The 17,115-nt window shown below is 34.5% G+C and overlaps 1 protein-coding gene, 1 long non-coding RNA gene and 1 pseudogene across 6 annotated transcripts in view; 2 read left to right on the top strand and 1 right to left on the bottom strand.

Moving 5' to 3' along the window:
- Nucleotides 1-17,115, top strand: part of LOC143681186 (uncharacterized) — a 236,560-nt gene that overhangs the window by 214,182 nt on the left and 5,263 nt on the right. For 2 of the 4 annotated variants that reach the window (XM_077158004.1, XM_077158003.1), the window contains 2 exons: nt 7,276-7,364; nt 7,559-7,777. In XM_077158004.1, coding sequence (XP_077014119.1) covers nt 7,276-7,364; nt 7,559-7,573 — 104 coding nt within the window. In that variant the 3' untranslated portion in view covers nt 7,574-7,777. Of the gene's footprint in view, nt 1-7,275; nt 7,365-7,558; nt 7,778-17,115 lie in introns of those variants that run through there. The other 2 variants (XR_013174448.1, XR_013174449.1) reach the window with 2 other exon arrangements.
- Nucleotides 687-17,115, bottom strand: part of LOC143681189 (uncharacterized) — a 218,187-nt gene continuing 201,758 nt past the window's right edge. For both annotated transcript variants that reach the window (XR_013174450.1, XR_013174451.1), the window contains exon 4: nt 687-3,350. This is a non-coding gene — a long non-coding RNA (uncharacterized LOC143681189). The remainder of the gene's footprint in view (nt 3,351-17,115) is intronic.
- Nucleotides 3,692-4,940, top strand: LOC143679377 (peptidyl-prolyl cis-trans isomerase D pseudogene; annotated as a pseudogene).

The raw sequence follows: 17,115 nt of genomic DNA, 5'->3' as shown, positions 1-17,115 counted from the left end.
TATCAATTAGTAAAGTTAAGTTTAAGTCCTAAAACATGTATGTACCCAAAAGTTTATGTCCAAAACCTTTGTATGTAAACTTCTTCTGTATATAAAGCATTTTTCTGACTCATGCCCCTTGGTTGATATTTCCTGGATAATGCAGCCCATGAGACCAACCAGTATACAAGGACATCAAAAAGCAGGTGGGGAGATTATTACATTGTAGAAAGGTTTTTTGAGCTCTCTAGTTTATGAGATATCAATCTGTTTAAATTTTCTCACATGCACATTTGATGTGAATGTGAAAGAGAAGAAATTAGAGTTTAAAATGACAGGAAACAATTTCATAATCAATTTGCACAGTGTCAATTAAATTAATGTATTTTGTAAATAATTATAAACTTTGTAATGATCTTGGTATTATGCTGTACTAAAGTTTAATTTAAAAATTAAATAAGAGTAAATAAAATCTATGTGTGCTAGATATGTACATTTGAAAGGTCAAATATTTAAATTTTAAGTGGAAAGGGAATTGAATATGTATACAAATATATCCATTTCTTGTTGGGGTAATATGCAGATACTACCAACCAGGTTACATTTATATTATATAGGATAAATTTCATTTCTATTAAGATATACCTTTTAAGAGATAAAATGTTAATGTTCATGTTTAAAATGATTATGAGTTTGAATTTACAGAAGCACTGTTCTCTATTCTTCTCCAATAGAAACAGTTTATCAAATCAAGTTATATTCCATTTATTCTTTCATTGAACAATTATTTATCAACCTTTCCTTATGTATCTTCCAATTGCTAACATGTATTAAAATTTACATGTAAGGAATGATACACAGCTTCCATCTTTAAGTTACTTAGTATTGAGACCATGCATCAAACCATAAACCCCAGGAAAATAAAATGCAAAAATAGTTAAGTGCCAAAGGAGATACAGAGGGTTTCACTGAATTGTGAAATCCCAAAAGTTCCTTAATGAAAACAATGATTTCACATTTTTTATTTCATCTTCTAGTTAAAAAGTGAGCATGAATATTCCAGGAACTACCATAATGTATGGAATGTTTTTATTGGAAATTTTTTAAAGTTCAATTTTATTGAGATACATTCACTACAATATACTCCTTCTAAAGTATACAATTAGGTGGTCAAGTATCATCATGTATCTGTGCATTCATCACCACAATCAATTTTATAACATTTTCATTACTTAAAGAAAGAGATAAAAGTTAAAAAGAACAACTAAAACATTCCATATCCCTTATCTTCCCTCCAATCATTTTTGGTCTTTATTACTCTTCTATCCATATAGTAGATAAAGAGAGTGTGAGTCACAAGGTTTTCACAACACAGGGTCACACAATAAAAGCTATGTACAATCATTATCATAGATCAAGTCTACTGAATTACAGTTCAAGAATTTTAGGTATTTTCTTCTAGGTATTCTATTTATTATAAATTTTAATAATTGAAATTTATAATTAAAGTAGTACCAACACAGCTAATCCACTGCACTGGAACTATTTTCCAGGTATTTTTCCTCACTGGGCTCCTAGGGTATTGATCCTAACATTTGTATGTAGATTTGGTTTTGTGCTGAAAGAGCCATGTGGAGAAAGGAGCTGGACATCTATAATCTCAACACTTTGAAAGAGTTTTTCCTCAGGGGGCTCTCTGATCTCCCTGAAGTCCACTCTCCTCTTCTTGGGGTTCTCACTGTCATCTTTCAGGTTACCTTGGTGGGAAACAGTTCAATTTTCCCCACTATTATGACTATCAAAAAGCTGCACACCCCAGTGTATTCCTTCTTGGCAAGTTTGTCCCTTTTAGACATATTTTGTCCATCAGTGTCCATTCCCAAGTGCTTGAAAGTTTCCTGACTTAGAAGCAAACCATCTGTTTTGTTGAGTCTGCTTTGCAGCCCTGACAGGGACCAAATTCTTCCTTCTCACCATCATGCCTTATAACCACTGTGTGGCCTTCTGTTTCCCTTTCATTACCCTCTCATCATGACCAAGGTATGGTATACCCTGCTGATGGATGGGACCTGGGCAGGTGTTTTTCAATTCCATTCTGCATAAAATGTTCACATTCTGCCTGTATTTCTGTAAGTCTAATTGGGTTAACCAGTAGAACAGTGACAACCTTCCAGTGGTGGCCCCCTCCTGTTCTTCCATGTATGTGGCAGATATGCTTATTGTAGTGGTAGGAGGTGTCCTAGGGATCAGCGTCTTTCTGGCTACCTTTATCTTTTATTTCTACATCATATCCATCATCCTAAAGACTGGTTAGCTGAAGGGAAGCACAAATCCTTCTCCACCTGTGCTTCCCACCTCCTTCTAGTCTCCACCACTCTTCTAGTCTGGCACAGCAATATTTATGTATATACACCTATCCTGTAGTTGACATTCCCTAGACAGAGACAATCTCATCACAATGCTGTAGGGGATTGTCACCACAATATTAAACCCCATCATTTGCATCCTGAGAAACAAAGAATCTAAAAGAGCACTAAGAAAGATTTAATGTCGTGAAACATTTTTTCGGATCAATAATAGTGACAAATTAATTTTGTAGCACTCTGCTGAGATTGAATTAATAGAAGTCATTGGAAATTTCACAGAAAAAATCCACATCTAGATATCTATCTATATAGAATATGCATAAAGAAGTTTACATATATTCACACACACACATACATATACATAGGGTTATTTCTATGCATACAATTATATCTCTTTCTATCCATAGAGAACATAAAAATTATGTTACAAAATAGATATTTTTGTGAGTAAAATGTAGTAGTGTATGTTACAAATATGTTGCATTAATGGTAATAATGTTACCACAAGCATGGCACTTTCCATAGTAGGGCCCACTTAACCTGGTGCTACAAAGGAGAAACTTGGCTTTCCATGTGGAAGTGAGGTATTGCACATGCACTTTGCAAGGAACTAGAGAAATCTTCCCAAAAAAGTTCAAAGTGGGGATGTTGGTTAGTTTTTTATTAGGTAAAAGAAAGGGGGTAGAGGCCCAAACTAAGCAAAGATTCACTCTTTTCAGGCCAGCAATGATGTTGGATCCTCATGAAGAAGGCATGAGCACATGTCTTATCTTGTGTTTTCTCAAGCATGCCTTGTTGTTCCAGTGTCAGTGATTAGAGTTATATATTGAAGTGCCAACTTTTACATGCAGAGTCCACATGATGCTTTTCTTAGCTGACCCTGAGGAATGTCAAACTTTTTCCTGTTGTGAAGGAAGTCACTAATTGACTGGGCCATGGGGTATTCTTGATGCTTTTCTCTTATCTTATTCGTTTAAGCAGAACTGAGAAGGTCTGGTCGGTGTCCTGGGAAACAAGTACAAAGGTTGAATTGCTAAGCTTAGCTAGGACAAACATATTTTTCACCTAACAGTTAATCTGATATAACTAGGACCTGTCTTAAGTAAATTTCAATCTATAGTCACTTTACTGATGTCCATATGCATGCACATATCCATACTTATATCTATCTATACTTATAACAATCCATATCTATAGTTTCCATTTTTATCATCTGTATTACCTATAAATTTTCTATTTATATCCACTGTTATTTGTATTCTATATCTATCAAACTATATATGGATATTGCTCCCACTTTCTTTTTTCAATTGCCTGCCTGCTGCTCATCATGTCTCCTTAACTTGATGGTTTCAGTCATCCTCATCTTCATCTGTGGTGTCCACTTACTCTCTATTTCTCCACATTTCCCTTTCCCTGTGACCATGTCCACTCTCAATTCCATTTTTCCTTCCAACTAGAGAACTTAGCTTTCTGTGTTCCTGATCTTAGATACCTAATTCAAATGACTATATTAATTATTTGATGTCATCTGTTCAAAACCAAAATTATCTTCTGCCACCCATGCACAGATCTTATTGGATACCCAGTATTTTTTTGTTTCTCTTTTTCCTGTTATTCATGTCATTGAAATAGGCACTGCTTTTCCTTGAAACTTAGAACTTACATTCAGCATGAATACAGAGCTGTCATGTGAACACTAAGCATTCTCAGTTAGTTTTCTCCTCTTGTCACCTCTAGAAATTCACTTGTTATGTACATGACAACTTTAAGTCAGAAAAAATATATTATTTTCTCCCTAATTTCCTGCCACTTTCTTCATTTCTTTTGCTTCCCAAAATAGCTTGCAGTCTGGAGATCACATTTATTTGTGTTCTGTTATAGCAGGCAATATCCATCCACTCTACATTTACTGACCCTTTACTCACTTTTCAGTATCCATTATCTTCTCTCTCAAGTATACTTTAAAATGTAGATGTGAAAGGTGAAAAACCTGTGCAATTGTGTATTATTGCAGAATGTGGAGAATTGTAGGAAGGAGATAGTTGGAGAATATTCCCAAAAGAAGGCTCTAGTGACAGTCATCCAGATTTCCCTGAGGATGCAGATATAGATTTTAAAAGATGTAAATAAAATTTTATTAATAACAGAAGACTTAAAAAACATTGGAAATACTTTTTTCAGATCTCAGAACTAGGAGATGGCCATTACAAAATATGCAAAAGTTTTAAGATATGTGGAAGTTTCAAAGGCTGTTACTGAGAAATCAGATAGATCTAAGCTGCAACCTATAGCTTTCAGCTGTGTGTTGAATATTGCTGCTTGTAAACTGAAGATGTCAGATGGGCAGGGAGCAGTCGACAGCTGCTTGGAGGCTCTTGAAATAGACCCATCAAATAGGGAAGCACCGTACCACTGAGCTCAAGGGTGGCAGGATTAAAAGAATATGATCAAGCATTGGCTGATCTTAAGAAAGCTCAGGAGATTGCACCAGAAGATAATAAAGCTATCCAGGCAGAACTGCTAAAGGTCAAACAAAAGATAAAGGCACAGAAAGATAAAGAGAAAGCAGCTTATGTGAAAATGTTTGCTTAATACAGTTTTGCTTAAATATGATGTATTTAATATATTTAATATTTAATATATTTTAATATATTTTATATTATATTTAATATAAAATTTAATTTTTTAAAATAAAAATAAAATAAAATAAAAAATAAAATTTTAAAATAAAATTTAAGTATTTAATATATTTTGCTTAAATATGATGTATGAAGACAATAAGAACACTTAAGGGCATCTCTCTGGTATATATGATCCCTAAAGTATTTCTTCTGATGCTTGAGTTTCCCAGTGTTTACAGTTTAGGAATACTGATAATCAGTTCTCACTTAATCAAAGAGTTAAAAAAAAAGCAAAGACCATAATTAGCTAAGATAATTTTGGAGAATAATAAGAAATGATGAGAAACAGCCTTACCTGTTTTGAAGACTTTCTATTAGAATCTGATTAAATATAGCAACTTATGGACTAGTTCATAGTAAATAAGTGGCAGAAGGATGACATATCCTAAATATTAGTAGAACAATTCAGAACAATATAGAGAGAAATCAAATCCCGTATATCAGATAATATACAAGAAATTTCAACATATCTATAATTTTAAATGGAAAAAGAAAAATCAACCATGAGAAAATAAGAAAATATTTATGAACATGTTGGAGAGAAAGGTTTGTAAGAATTAATTTGCTACCTACAGGATTTTAAAAATGTTAGTAAAATATAATCAATGTTTTTTACCAAAAATACTACCACAATTGACAAAGAATTATAAAAAATGAGAAACCATTTAATAAGAAAATCGTAACCACATACAAGTCAATGAGAAACATAGGTAAGAGTTATCAATGTGCAATTTACAGAAATTGAAAACCAAGATGCCAGCAAATAGTCAAAGATACTCAACATTATAATTAATATTTGGCCCTACATTTTTACTACTACACTGACAATCACTTAAAAGTCTAATTCTATGAGATATAAGCAAATTTACAAGAAGGAAATATTCACAATCTGCTGGGGAGTATGAGTTTCTGTATATGAATTAACACCACAAATCTCAGAAGAAATTTTGTCATGTATACAAAGTAAGATAACTACCAGTAATAACTAAATTCTAGAGAAATGTTCCCATTAGTAGAAAAGTCATATGCACAAACATGCTCAAACTGTTAGTGGTTTATAATAGTCCTCTTCTGGAATATCCTTATCAAATTTTGAAATCATGTTTACACTGTATGTATAAAAATGTGTTTGAATTGATTTCATCATTTACTTCTGGCCGGAAGAAACTATATTGGAATGTTTTTAAGTATAGTTTGTTTTGTGCAACTTTCCTTGCTTGTAGAATTTTCTATAGATTTTTTTAAAGTTAAATAAATTAAATGTGAATATTGTATAATTGTTCAAAATTTAAAATTACAAGCTGACTGTTTCCTCTCCAAGAAATACTCAGTTTTGTCAACTTTGTGCATTTTTCCAGATATTTAAAAATCCATCACTTTCATGGAATATAGGGTAGTTTGTGTGCATTTTTTTTGTTGTTCATGAATTTTTTAGAGAAGTTTTTTGTAATACAAGTAATTGGAATCAGGAAACCAGAGGAGGGTACCAGTCTGGGGCAAATAATGCCTCCCTCCTTCCATGAGAAACAAGGGGAGCAGATGACCCCCACTCCCTCATTGGTCATCATGGGCCTCCCCACCTCACTCTGCTGCAGCATGCTTGTCTACCCACATTGCCAACCCCTGTTCTGCTCAAATTCCCTCTCCTAAGAAGCTTTTCATGAGAACAGGGGCTGGGATACAGTATGCTGGGTTACTCATATCCCCAGTCACAAAGAAGTGGGACAGATATGCATTGATTAGTATGTCATACTTGTTTATTCTGCTAATCTATCTCCATTGGAAGAAAACTAATCTTATTACTAATTATGGGTTAGCAGCAACCCTGAAGGGTATGTTCCATTTTCTCAGAAAACTCCCCCAAATCAATTGTTTTAGTCTTCTGGAGAAACCTGCCTTGGAAAGGGATCCTCTCCCAGCAACACCGATGCAGGAAGCCATTTTGTTTTAATTTGCATGATAATCTGTTATGCTGAGCCAGAACTTTCCTGGCATGTTATTTGTAATGCTTTTTTCCATTTCTTAATATTACCAGTTTCCAAATCTAAATTTTCATCCTCACTGTATCATTTCCTAGGTTTTATAACTTTTTCAATTGAATTTCTTATTGTTAATGTAATCAATAGCCTTTTAATTTGTCCTTTGTTTCTATGAAGTTAAATAAGGAAATGATTTACAATGAGGCACCCTTGAGAATATTCTTTCAAAATTTTTTTCTGGTCTTAAATATTGATTGTCTTTTATAGATTCACTATTTATGCAACATGATGAAATTAAAAAGAAGGGAGAAGAAAAGAGAAGGTGGAGGAGATTTGGAAGAAGGAAGAGAAAACAGGTAATAGAAAAGGGCATTGAAGAAATGGAATAGGAGAGAAAATAATTCACTAGACTAGTATAAATAGAGATTTTGGCAAATTAGTCAATTATATAAAGTGTTTCAATTTAACAGTATGATACTAATTATAAATATGCTGCTTTTCCCCCCATCAATTCATGCACATGATAAATATTTTTGCTATTTCTCAACAGGAATTCTCCTCATAATCCTAGATGTCATAAAATTTGGGGAGAAAATGTCCTTGCCAATATCAGTGAAAGTCAGAATTGGAGATGTGGTTGTTCAGCAAGGATCTCTGGAGAGTCTTCCTGTCTGACAGTTTGGAATCCTGTGTGCTCCATGCAAAAGTGACAAAGATTTTGTGAGTTCTGCTTAAATGAAACCATGGCTATCCTGGGCTAAAAGAAAAAGTAGAAAAATTGAATGAATAATCACTTAAATGACAGGACCATGGAAGCTGAGGTAAGTACCAGTCATCTTCTCTGCCCATTAGAGCAGACTCACCCATGTGTGTGGAAAGGATGAGTATGTCCCAGTACTTCAAAAGGGCAGGGCCCCTGCACAACTGATATGAAAGAGTGCTGCCACCCCAGGCTTCAGAAAGGGTGGAGCAGATATCCTGGAGATATTGAGGAATATGTCTGCCACCCAGTATTCTGAGAGAGCTGAGCTTGTGACCAAGGGATTGCAGAGAGTCTGTTTGGCAGTCACTCCAATTCTTGGTAAGGGTGGAGTCTTCATATCAGACTAAACATTCTATTAATTTTCTATAATTATTAGACTGGATGAGAATACCAAACTCAACCACATTCTAAAAGGAGACAGAACTTAAGTATAAAGACACAGATTTGGGACTATATTCATATATCAGGCAAAATGGGCTTGAAGTCAAATTGAGCTTGACATAAAAATAACAGATGTTCATCCTTAGAGAAGAAAGAATTGAACTAAATCTGCATGTGCCTAATAATATAGCTTCAAAATATATCAAGAAAATTTGACAGAACTAAAATGTGAAATGGACACATCTATAACCATGATGTGAAGACATATTCCATTAATAATAGAATATTAATGACAGAATAAGCAGATAAGGAATCTATAAAAATACAGAAGATCTGGGCAAAATTAAGAAGTTAGACTTAAATGACACATGTGGAACTGTCTAACCAATAAGAGCAAACCACATCTAAAATTGACCAGAAGTAGGCCCATAAAGCACAACTCAAAACAAAATTTGAAAGAGTAAAATATTTCAGAGTATGTTCTCTGATGAAAATTGGATTTAGCACAAAATCAGAGAAAAAAGACAATTTAAAAAAAAATACATATCCACAATTTGGATTGAATAATATACTTCCAAATAATCAATGAATCAAACAAATATTGATAAAGTGTTTTGAAATGATAAGATAGATGAAAGACATCTAAATTAGGACCTGCATGAAAAGCTAAAAAAATGTAAACAATGCAGAAAAATGTACATAAATATATTTATATAATATATAACATTTATATAATTTGCATATAATAAATATGTACATTATAAAAGAAACCAGGTGACTTCCTTTTGAATCATTCCAAAAATTAAGGAATGAAAATGAAAATCTGGCATACAAACTGACAGATAATATACAAATTTGAAATAATCTCCATTTTTCAAAAAATAGATCCACCTTACCGTGGTAAAAGATATCTAAGATAGCAAAATTATACCCCAATATGGAATTGTATTTGTGCATAAGCTGAATACTCCATCAAACTCATACAGAATTCTTAGCAAACTCATACAGAATAAACTTTCTAATTTAATAAAAAATATCTTCAAAAATCCTGCAGTAAACATGTTAGTGAAATATCTGAGCATTTACTACACAGCTTGAGAAAAAAATAAGGACACACAAACCATTTCTGTTTCTATTCATCATCATCATGTTGGAGATTAAAGCAAATATAGTAAAGTGAGAATGAAAAATAAGTGCTGAATATGAGAGAAATGAAGAAAAAATCATGACTTTTTATACCCAATATGAATTCTTATCTAGAATACTAAAGAACTCACAGAAGATGTATGGGAATCATAAGTAAATTTAGCATTTTTGTATAAAAAGTAAAGAAATATAATTGTATCATTATAAGTGAGGAAGAAATAAACACAAAATTAAATTCAGATAAAAATGATACCATTTATTGTTGTATTGAAGTATCAAATCCAACAAATGATTTCTGAAACATCTATCATTAAAACTACGAAATATAATTAAGATGTATTTATGACCTAAGCAAATGGAAATCTTCCCCATGTTTATGTGTAGGAAGATTTAATATTTAAAGTTCATTACCCTCCAGCCCCCAGTTTTCTATAGATTCATTCTATTCCCAGTCAAAATTTCAGCATTTTTAAAAGGGTTATTCTCAAAGAATAACAAAGGTTTGAGAATAGATAAAGCAATTTTGAAGAACTAAGTTGGTAGAAACCATGTACAAAATATTTAGTCCTCTCGTAAACCCTAGTGATTAAGGCAGTGTGGTATTGTTGCTATAGAAACAAGTTGAACAGTGAAACAGGGTTGAGTCCAGAATATATATGTATATATACACAGAGGGATTGAAACAGTCTTTCCAGGGGCTGACACTGGATCAACTGATATCAAAATAGAAAAAACACCTTGACTCCTTTTTTTACACCATATTCAGAATTAAATTATAGATGGATGCATATCAAAATATAAATGATAAAAAATTAAGTTTTTGGAGAAAGCAGAGAAGGCTGTCTGTATGACTTGGGGTGGGCAAGATTTATTAAACTGGATACACAAAGCACTAACTGCAAAGAAGAAAAAATAAAATGGATAATTTTATGATTAATCATTTCTAATCAACAGATACTATTAAGAAAGTGAAAGCACCTGGAGAGCTTGATAAAGTCTTTAGAATGGAAATGTCTGACAGTAAATTTATATTCATGACATATAATAAACCCCTACAAATTGATAATTTAAAAAGACTCATTCTAGTAGAAACATGGGCAAATTCCCTGAATATACACTGAACAGAACTATCCAATCAGTCAATAAGAAAAGTTACTCAACATTCTTAGGACTCATGAAAACACAAATTAATTATGTATTGAAATACCACCTCACACCACAAAAAATGTCTAAATGGAAAAGATATTTGATGAAAAGCACTAGAATTCTCATCACTGCTGTTGAGAATATAAATGTGTGCACTTAATTTGGGGACATAAAAATTAAAAAAAAAGATCTGCATGGAAAAATACACCTTCATGAAGGTAAAACATATTTACATTATTACTTTTATTATTTTACTTTAAACCTTTTATTCCAATTTAACCACACATGCTGTTTATTTACATAACATTATAACATGACCCTTAAAGGCAAGCCAACATTGTCTAGCCAACAGTGAATAAAACTGTGCTCTATCCTATAATGTGCTTATTGGATACTTTAGGGGTGAGTTAATGGATTTGAAGTTAATTTTTGTTATATACATTATTCTGCTTTACTTGCAGAGCTTAGACCTAACTTTAGAACCATGAGATAAAATCTCATGTTATCTATGTTCATCATTGAAATTTGGGGAGGCAGTTTAGCACAACAGCTAAGAGCAGAATCTCAAGGCAAACTCCCCAGGCTTATATCCCAGCACTCTTATTATTGCAAGCCTCTGGACAAGTTATTTCTCTGTGCCTCATCTATAAAATGGGCATAGAAGGAATTTCCACATATAATCTTGGATGGAACAGTGATACCTGGCATATAGTAAGTGCAATATTGAACATTCTTTATTTTTAAACATTCCCATTTTATAGAGGAGATAACTGAGGTTCATCAAGTTTAAAAAACTAGACTGAGTCAAACCCAAGACTTTTCCCTCCAAAGACCACTTTCTTTTCTAAAGGCAAAGAAGTTAACATGGTGTAATGAGGACAATTTAGATATTTGAGCTGAGGTGACAAAGGCAGGGCAAGTCACTGACAGCACATCAGATCAGGGTCAGGTCTCTGAGTTGGAGCAGCATGTGGTGATGATCAAAGCAAGAGGATGGGTGAGTTCTCTGAAAATCAGGGTATGAAAACGTAGTCTTCCAAGACTATGCCTAATCAGGGATTAGGAGAAACAAAGGAATGCAGAAGAGAAAAAGAAGGCACAGTGAGACAGGCAGAGCCAGGGCCAGAATTAGTAGTGACATGAACACCAAAAAAGGGAGAGATGAAAGAGAAGGGTGAGGAGTGTGGGGGCAGCTTCAAGAAGGCCATTCCCTCACTCATTCACTCATTCAACAAATAGCTACTGAGCATCTACCATGTGCCAGACTCAGTTCAGGCCTCTGGGGATGCAGTGGTGAACAAATCAACAAACTAAAAAATCTACAACATGTTAGTGATGAGTCATGAACAAAAATAAAGCAGAGAAGAAAGGAAGAGAGTGTTGGGGTACAATTTTAAATGGGTGATTAGAGGAAGCCTTGCTGAGGTGATATTTGAACACACACTTGGAAGGAGATGAAAAAGGTAGCCACATTCTATACAGGAGTTAAATATTGAAATCCAGGACACTGGACATCTTCTACTGTACTTTCCAGTTTTCAGAAATATTTGAAAACAAAATATTTGAGAAAAAATCTAAATTAGAATATCCAATTCACTTTTACCAAAAGTGTTCACTTTTGGTAGGCTGAGTATCAGGATTCTCTGATGACATAGGTTGACTTAGAAGACCTATCTCAACCTTGCTCTGAGACACAGCTTTACTGACAGATTTAGGGGTTCTAAGTCTTCAAGAAAGATGCTCAGAGTTGATAGAAAATCCTGAAAGTGATTTAACTGGACTTTTTCTTCTGAAAAATCCAGCAATGAACTCTATTTCATCAACTTCCTTTGCTATTTAAGAGGCTGCTGCTTCAGTGTGTCCTTCCTGTTCAATTGTGTCTCTCATTGCACTTTTTATGGCAGCTGGTAGCCACAGTTCTACCACCATCCTTTTTCAGTTTATTTGCTACACCAGAGGCAACTTTTTTCCATAATTTTTTTGCTTGTATTATGGTTTTGCCATCCAGATTCCTCAAGTTTGCTCAAATTGTTAAATTTTTGGTTGACATTGCTATCTGAAAGCTAATCATATCCCAAAATCCATCCAAACTTGTACAGGTAGTCTTCTTTCCATTGCTTTTATGTCCACTGCCATTCGCCAATCCTTTAAATTGTTTGAGCCTTTCCTTCATAAAGAGTCTTGTTTGACCAATTGCTGTGTGAATAAGATCTTTAGCATCATCTGGAATGTCCAATTCCAGTTTCCTGTCCCACATACGGCATGTGAACATCAATAAATCTTGACTGCATCTCACCACTTTCACTGCCACTACCTCATCCAAGCACCAACATTGCTCATCTGAACCACTGGAATAGCCACATAAGTGGTCTCCTTTCTTCTGTCCTTTCCCCACATCAGCCTATGCTCCACACAAGAGCCAAGTAATTCTGTTAAAATATAAGCCCGCCAACAGCTTTCTACCTTACTTCATGTTAAAGGCCCTGCATTACCTGCCCTACACACACCATTTCCTCTGTGATCTCATCTCCAAACACTCTCCCCTCACTTACTCTGCTCCACCCATATTGGCTCTCTTGCTATTCTTAATATACCATTTTTAATATATTGAATGGTGATAAAACAGGCAATCCAATACCTATTTAATTTTGAGTTGATTTCTAAAATGAATTACTCTAACAAGTCAATAGCAGGTTTACCGATAAAGCAATAGAAAAATATAGGCAAACAGTACATATATATTAAAAACAATAGAATCCAAATGATCCAAATATATGAAATGTCATTGACTGAAATTGGGTTTCTGCAGTGGCAGCTCTGAGGCAAGGATGCAAGTGGAATCATGTTACCAACAAGTGGCTCCAAGGAAAAATAGGCTGTAGGGTGTAGAAAGGGAGTTATTGTGCCTTAAGAGATTTAAAATGAGTTGGGAACTATGCAGGAAGTTAATCTTATGCAATTGTCAGTCATTTATCCCAAACTGCTAAGGTATGCAAAGCCAAAAGTGCTGTGCTTCTGAGTACATCTGTGTCATGACCAGCATGGCTCAGTGTCAGGACTGAAGGGAGGTGACAGGGAATTGAGAAAGAAACACAAGAGACAAAGATATGGTTGAAGCTGGTACCAAGTGGGACTCTGAACTTGGATGGAGACTCAAAGACCTGGAGAGGTTCAGCACTGCTTATTATATAAGGCTGTGAGATAAAGAAAGTCAAAATGTAACTAAAGGACAGGGAAGGAGGAAGCAGGAACTGAACCATCTGCTTCCTTGTGGCCCAATAAGTCAAAAGTTACAGATTTCCCAAGGTCCCCTACTAACCCAGACTCAAGTAGCTTTGCAACACTTTAGTCTTTTCAAGACATCAGGTGCCTATTCCCACAGAGACAGCTTTGCTTTATCTCTGCAGTGAGCATGTGGCTCCTGTCTCACAGCTCCACAAAATAATTCTTTATTGTTCTTAATTATTTGACATGTGTACATAGATTCATGTATCAGTTTCTTTTCTTAAGCATTGGTATTAATGTGATTAGTTGAATAGAATTTTTGCTTGTATTATCTGTCATAATTCACACAAGGCTGCTTTCAATAAGGATATATTTAACTGTCCAGTGATGTCACAGACAGAACATTCCAAGGTTGATGAGCATCAGTGTTATTCAAGGTCTTATCCCTCCTGATTAGAAAATGTATAGCAGCACTTTATGTACATTGTTCAGATGAGAGAGAGCTGCTCTAGACTCTATTAATTGTGATGCGAGGCCTAGGGAATGAGTACTTTTCAATGGAGAGACATTTATGGATCCAGGGTAAATCAAACTTAGATGTGCTGGTTGTTCTATCTGGAAAACTTGCTCACCTGTTTTTTGTTACATATATTTTACCACATTTAAAACAACCTATACTCCTGCCTCAGCTCGTCCAAGATCACCCTAGTCAGCACTGCATCTCCCTTCTAGGAACTCCTGTATAACTTTCAATGACCATCAGATACTTTAGTAATTAATTCTTCACTAGTTGATATATGAATATTAATGTTTCCTAACATTAGCTATAAGCTAAAAAAGGGAAACATTTTTCACAAAATCCACAGTGTGCAGTATGTTGATAGCTGCTACATTTAAATGGAAAATTACTGGTTCAATATATTGATGATCCTCCAGAAAGGGTGATAATGACAAATGGGTTTTTTCTATCCTTTGGGTTCTGCATGTGATTGAAGATTTAAGAATTAAAAAATACAGGATGCCCAATTAAATTTGAATTTCAAATTAACAATGGATAGTTTATTACTTTCTATTATAATATTATGCTCAAAGTATTATATTTGATTAAATAAAATGTCATATCACACATTAGTTTGATAATATAATTAATTACATTATCATTACAGTTTCTAGTCCAATATACTCTATATTATTTTCACGGTATTATATGTTCCTATGGGACATGGTTTTAAAAAATATTAATTTCTTATCAGAAATTAAAACCAAACTGTTTATTGCATTTTACCCAGCAGTCAGAATACCTAGAAGTTTAAACATATAATTGGTGATGTTCAATCGATTTAAAGGAAAAATACATAGTAGAAATAGTTCAGTGTTTTCCATAATGTGAACTAGTGTCACATCAGAATCAGAATCCTCTATAGAGCCTGGGCAGCTTGCAGTGGTCCACTATCCCCACTCCAGATATGCCAAATTAGAATCTGTTCTAATAGGACTTAAACTTGCTAAGGCCCCCAGGTAATTCTGCTGCTGTTGCAACTCTTCCAGGTGTCTATGATATTTGATAGTTAATATGATCTTTATTTTCCTTGTAGTGGTCTTATTTGAGCTAGTTTTGTTCTTTTTATGTCAGGGGTTTAAGAGATGATAATGTTCTTGTTCATTGGCTCACCTGTTGAATTGTAGAAATCAAACATGCCTCAGATCCTTTCTGAAAGAGTTCACACCCTTATTCATAAGGGGTAGTCAATGGGCAATGATCTGTCTTGCCCATTAGGGTTTGTAGCCCCTGCCTGACAGGATTTAAAATTCTCTGGCTACTCTAGATGGAGTAGGAAGGAGATGCCCTTGTTCAGTGTTCTGAGTCAGCCTGAGTGTATTGTGAAAAGTTGTAACAAAGTAAAAAGAAATAAGTTTAAAAAAAATACACAGTTCAAATAGGAGAAGGATTAGTAGGTAGATAAGAAGCTCCAGAAAGGGAAGAATGTAAAATAGCAAACTAGGGAGGAAAGAAAGCTCTTTCCAATTTGCCACTGCATTTTTCTGGTGACATTTTGATTGGTTTATTAGGTCTTTGATGTTTTGTTGGTTATCCTGATTGATTTACATAAAACAGCACTCTTCTTTTAGGAAGAGAGAAATTCCCCCTTCAACAGCTCTAAGGATGTCCAATGCACACCTATTTTGAAGGACTACTGCAGTTTGTTACTCTGCCTGGGTTTGGAGGAGACCAAAAGCCTATGCTGTGGTTGCTATCTTGCAAGATAATTCAAGGGAAAGAGCATAATGCAGTTGATGGCTAGTGACTAAACCTCTTATTAGAAAACAAATTCCAAATGCTGAAGCAAAAAGGAATAATAAAATAGGAATTACTCATTTTTATGGGAAAATACAGGAAAGGTGGGGAGGGATTCTGTGTGAAGACATTTAGTAGAGATGGGGGCTTACCTAGGCTAGCAGTCACAATCTCATCCAGTTTGTGGTCAAAGTGAAGTATGCATTGTTTCCATAAAGGAAAAAGAACTCCTACTCTGTTTTGAGGGTAACAAGAAAGAACAGCATATCTAAATGTCCACAGACTGAGTTGACGCTGCTTATAATTTGTCCTAAAGACAGTCCCTTGGAATGTTTCTAGGATTTGACTCTGGGGCATGGAGACTTATACTTGATAAGCTTATCACATAAGCTTATACTTGATAAGCTTATGTGAATGGCAGTTAAAGGGGAAAGAGAGAGTGATGGTGCTTCTAGGTGTTTGTGAAATAAAATGCCAGGTGTCTTTTGTTTTTCTGCCATATTAATAAAGGGGCAAGTTATGCTGCAATTTATGTTGCAGAATTTTTCTTGTAGACTAATGGATTTGGGATTTTTTCACACACCTGCATTCTGCCATGGTAATTAAATAGGATATGGCTTAAGAAAATGGCTGCTACTTCACCCAATTTTCCACTGAGAAAATAGTTGTGATTAGTACAAAAGTTGGACTTTCTGACTAGGTGTTACCTTGAGCTCAGTTTTTAGTGCCTGGGCTTGATACTTCAAAAATCCATGAGCACCTGTTTGGGTAGGTGGATATTATGGATTCACACAGATCAGTAAGGATTTCTTTCAAGAATAGCCTGTTTGTAGAATTTGATTTGATAAATAAAAGAAGGGAAAGTACAATTGGGGGTTACCATTGCTCTGCAGTACACAGTACCTTTAATAGGGGTGTTACAGTTTGATGACATTTAAGTGGCTCTAGATGATAGAAAAGTGTCCTACGAAAGTTAGCTAAAGGATCTCATGTGTAATGGGACCATGGTTTTGAGTACTGCAGAGTTAGGGAAATGGAGATATTTGCAATTCCCCAGTATGTATTGTAATAAAAACAAAGCTATGTTAGCCAAATATTGATGGTTGCTGATCTAGCAACTGGACCAGTTTAGTTGTTAGGTAGCATATTG

This window comes from Tamandua tetradactyla, chromosome 4 (assembly GCF_023851605.1).
Source record: "Tamandua tetradactyla isolate mTamTet1 chromosome 4, mTamTet1.pri, whole genome shotgun sequence".
Classification (NCBI taxonomy): domain Eukaryota; kingdom Metazoa; phylum Chordata; class Mammalia; order Pilosa; family Myrmecophagidae; genus Tamandua; species Tamandua tetradactyla.
The sequence above is the reverse complement of the archived record's forward strand: the minus strand, read 5'-3'. Positions and strand labels throughout refer to the sequence as shown.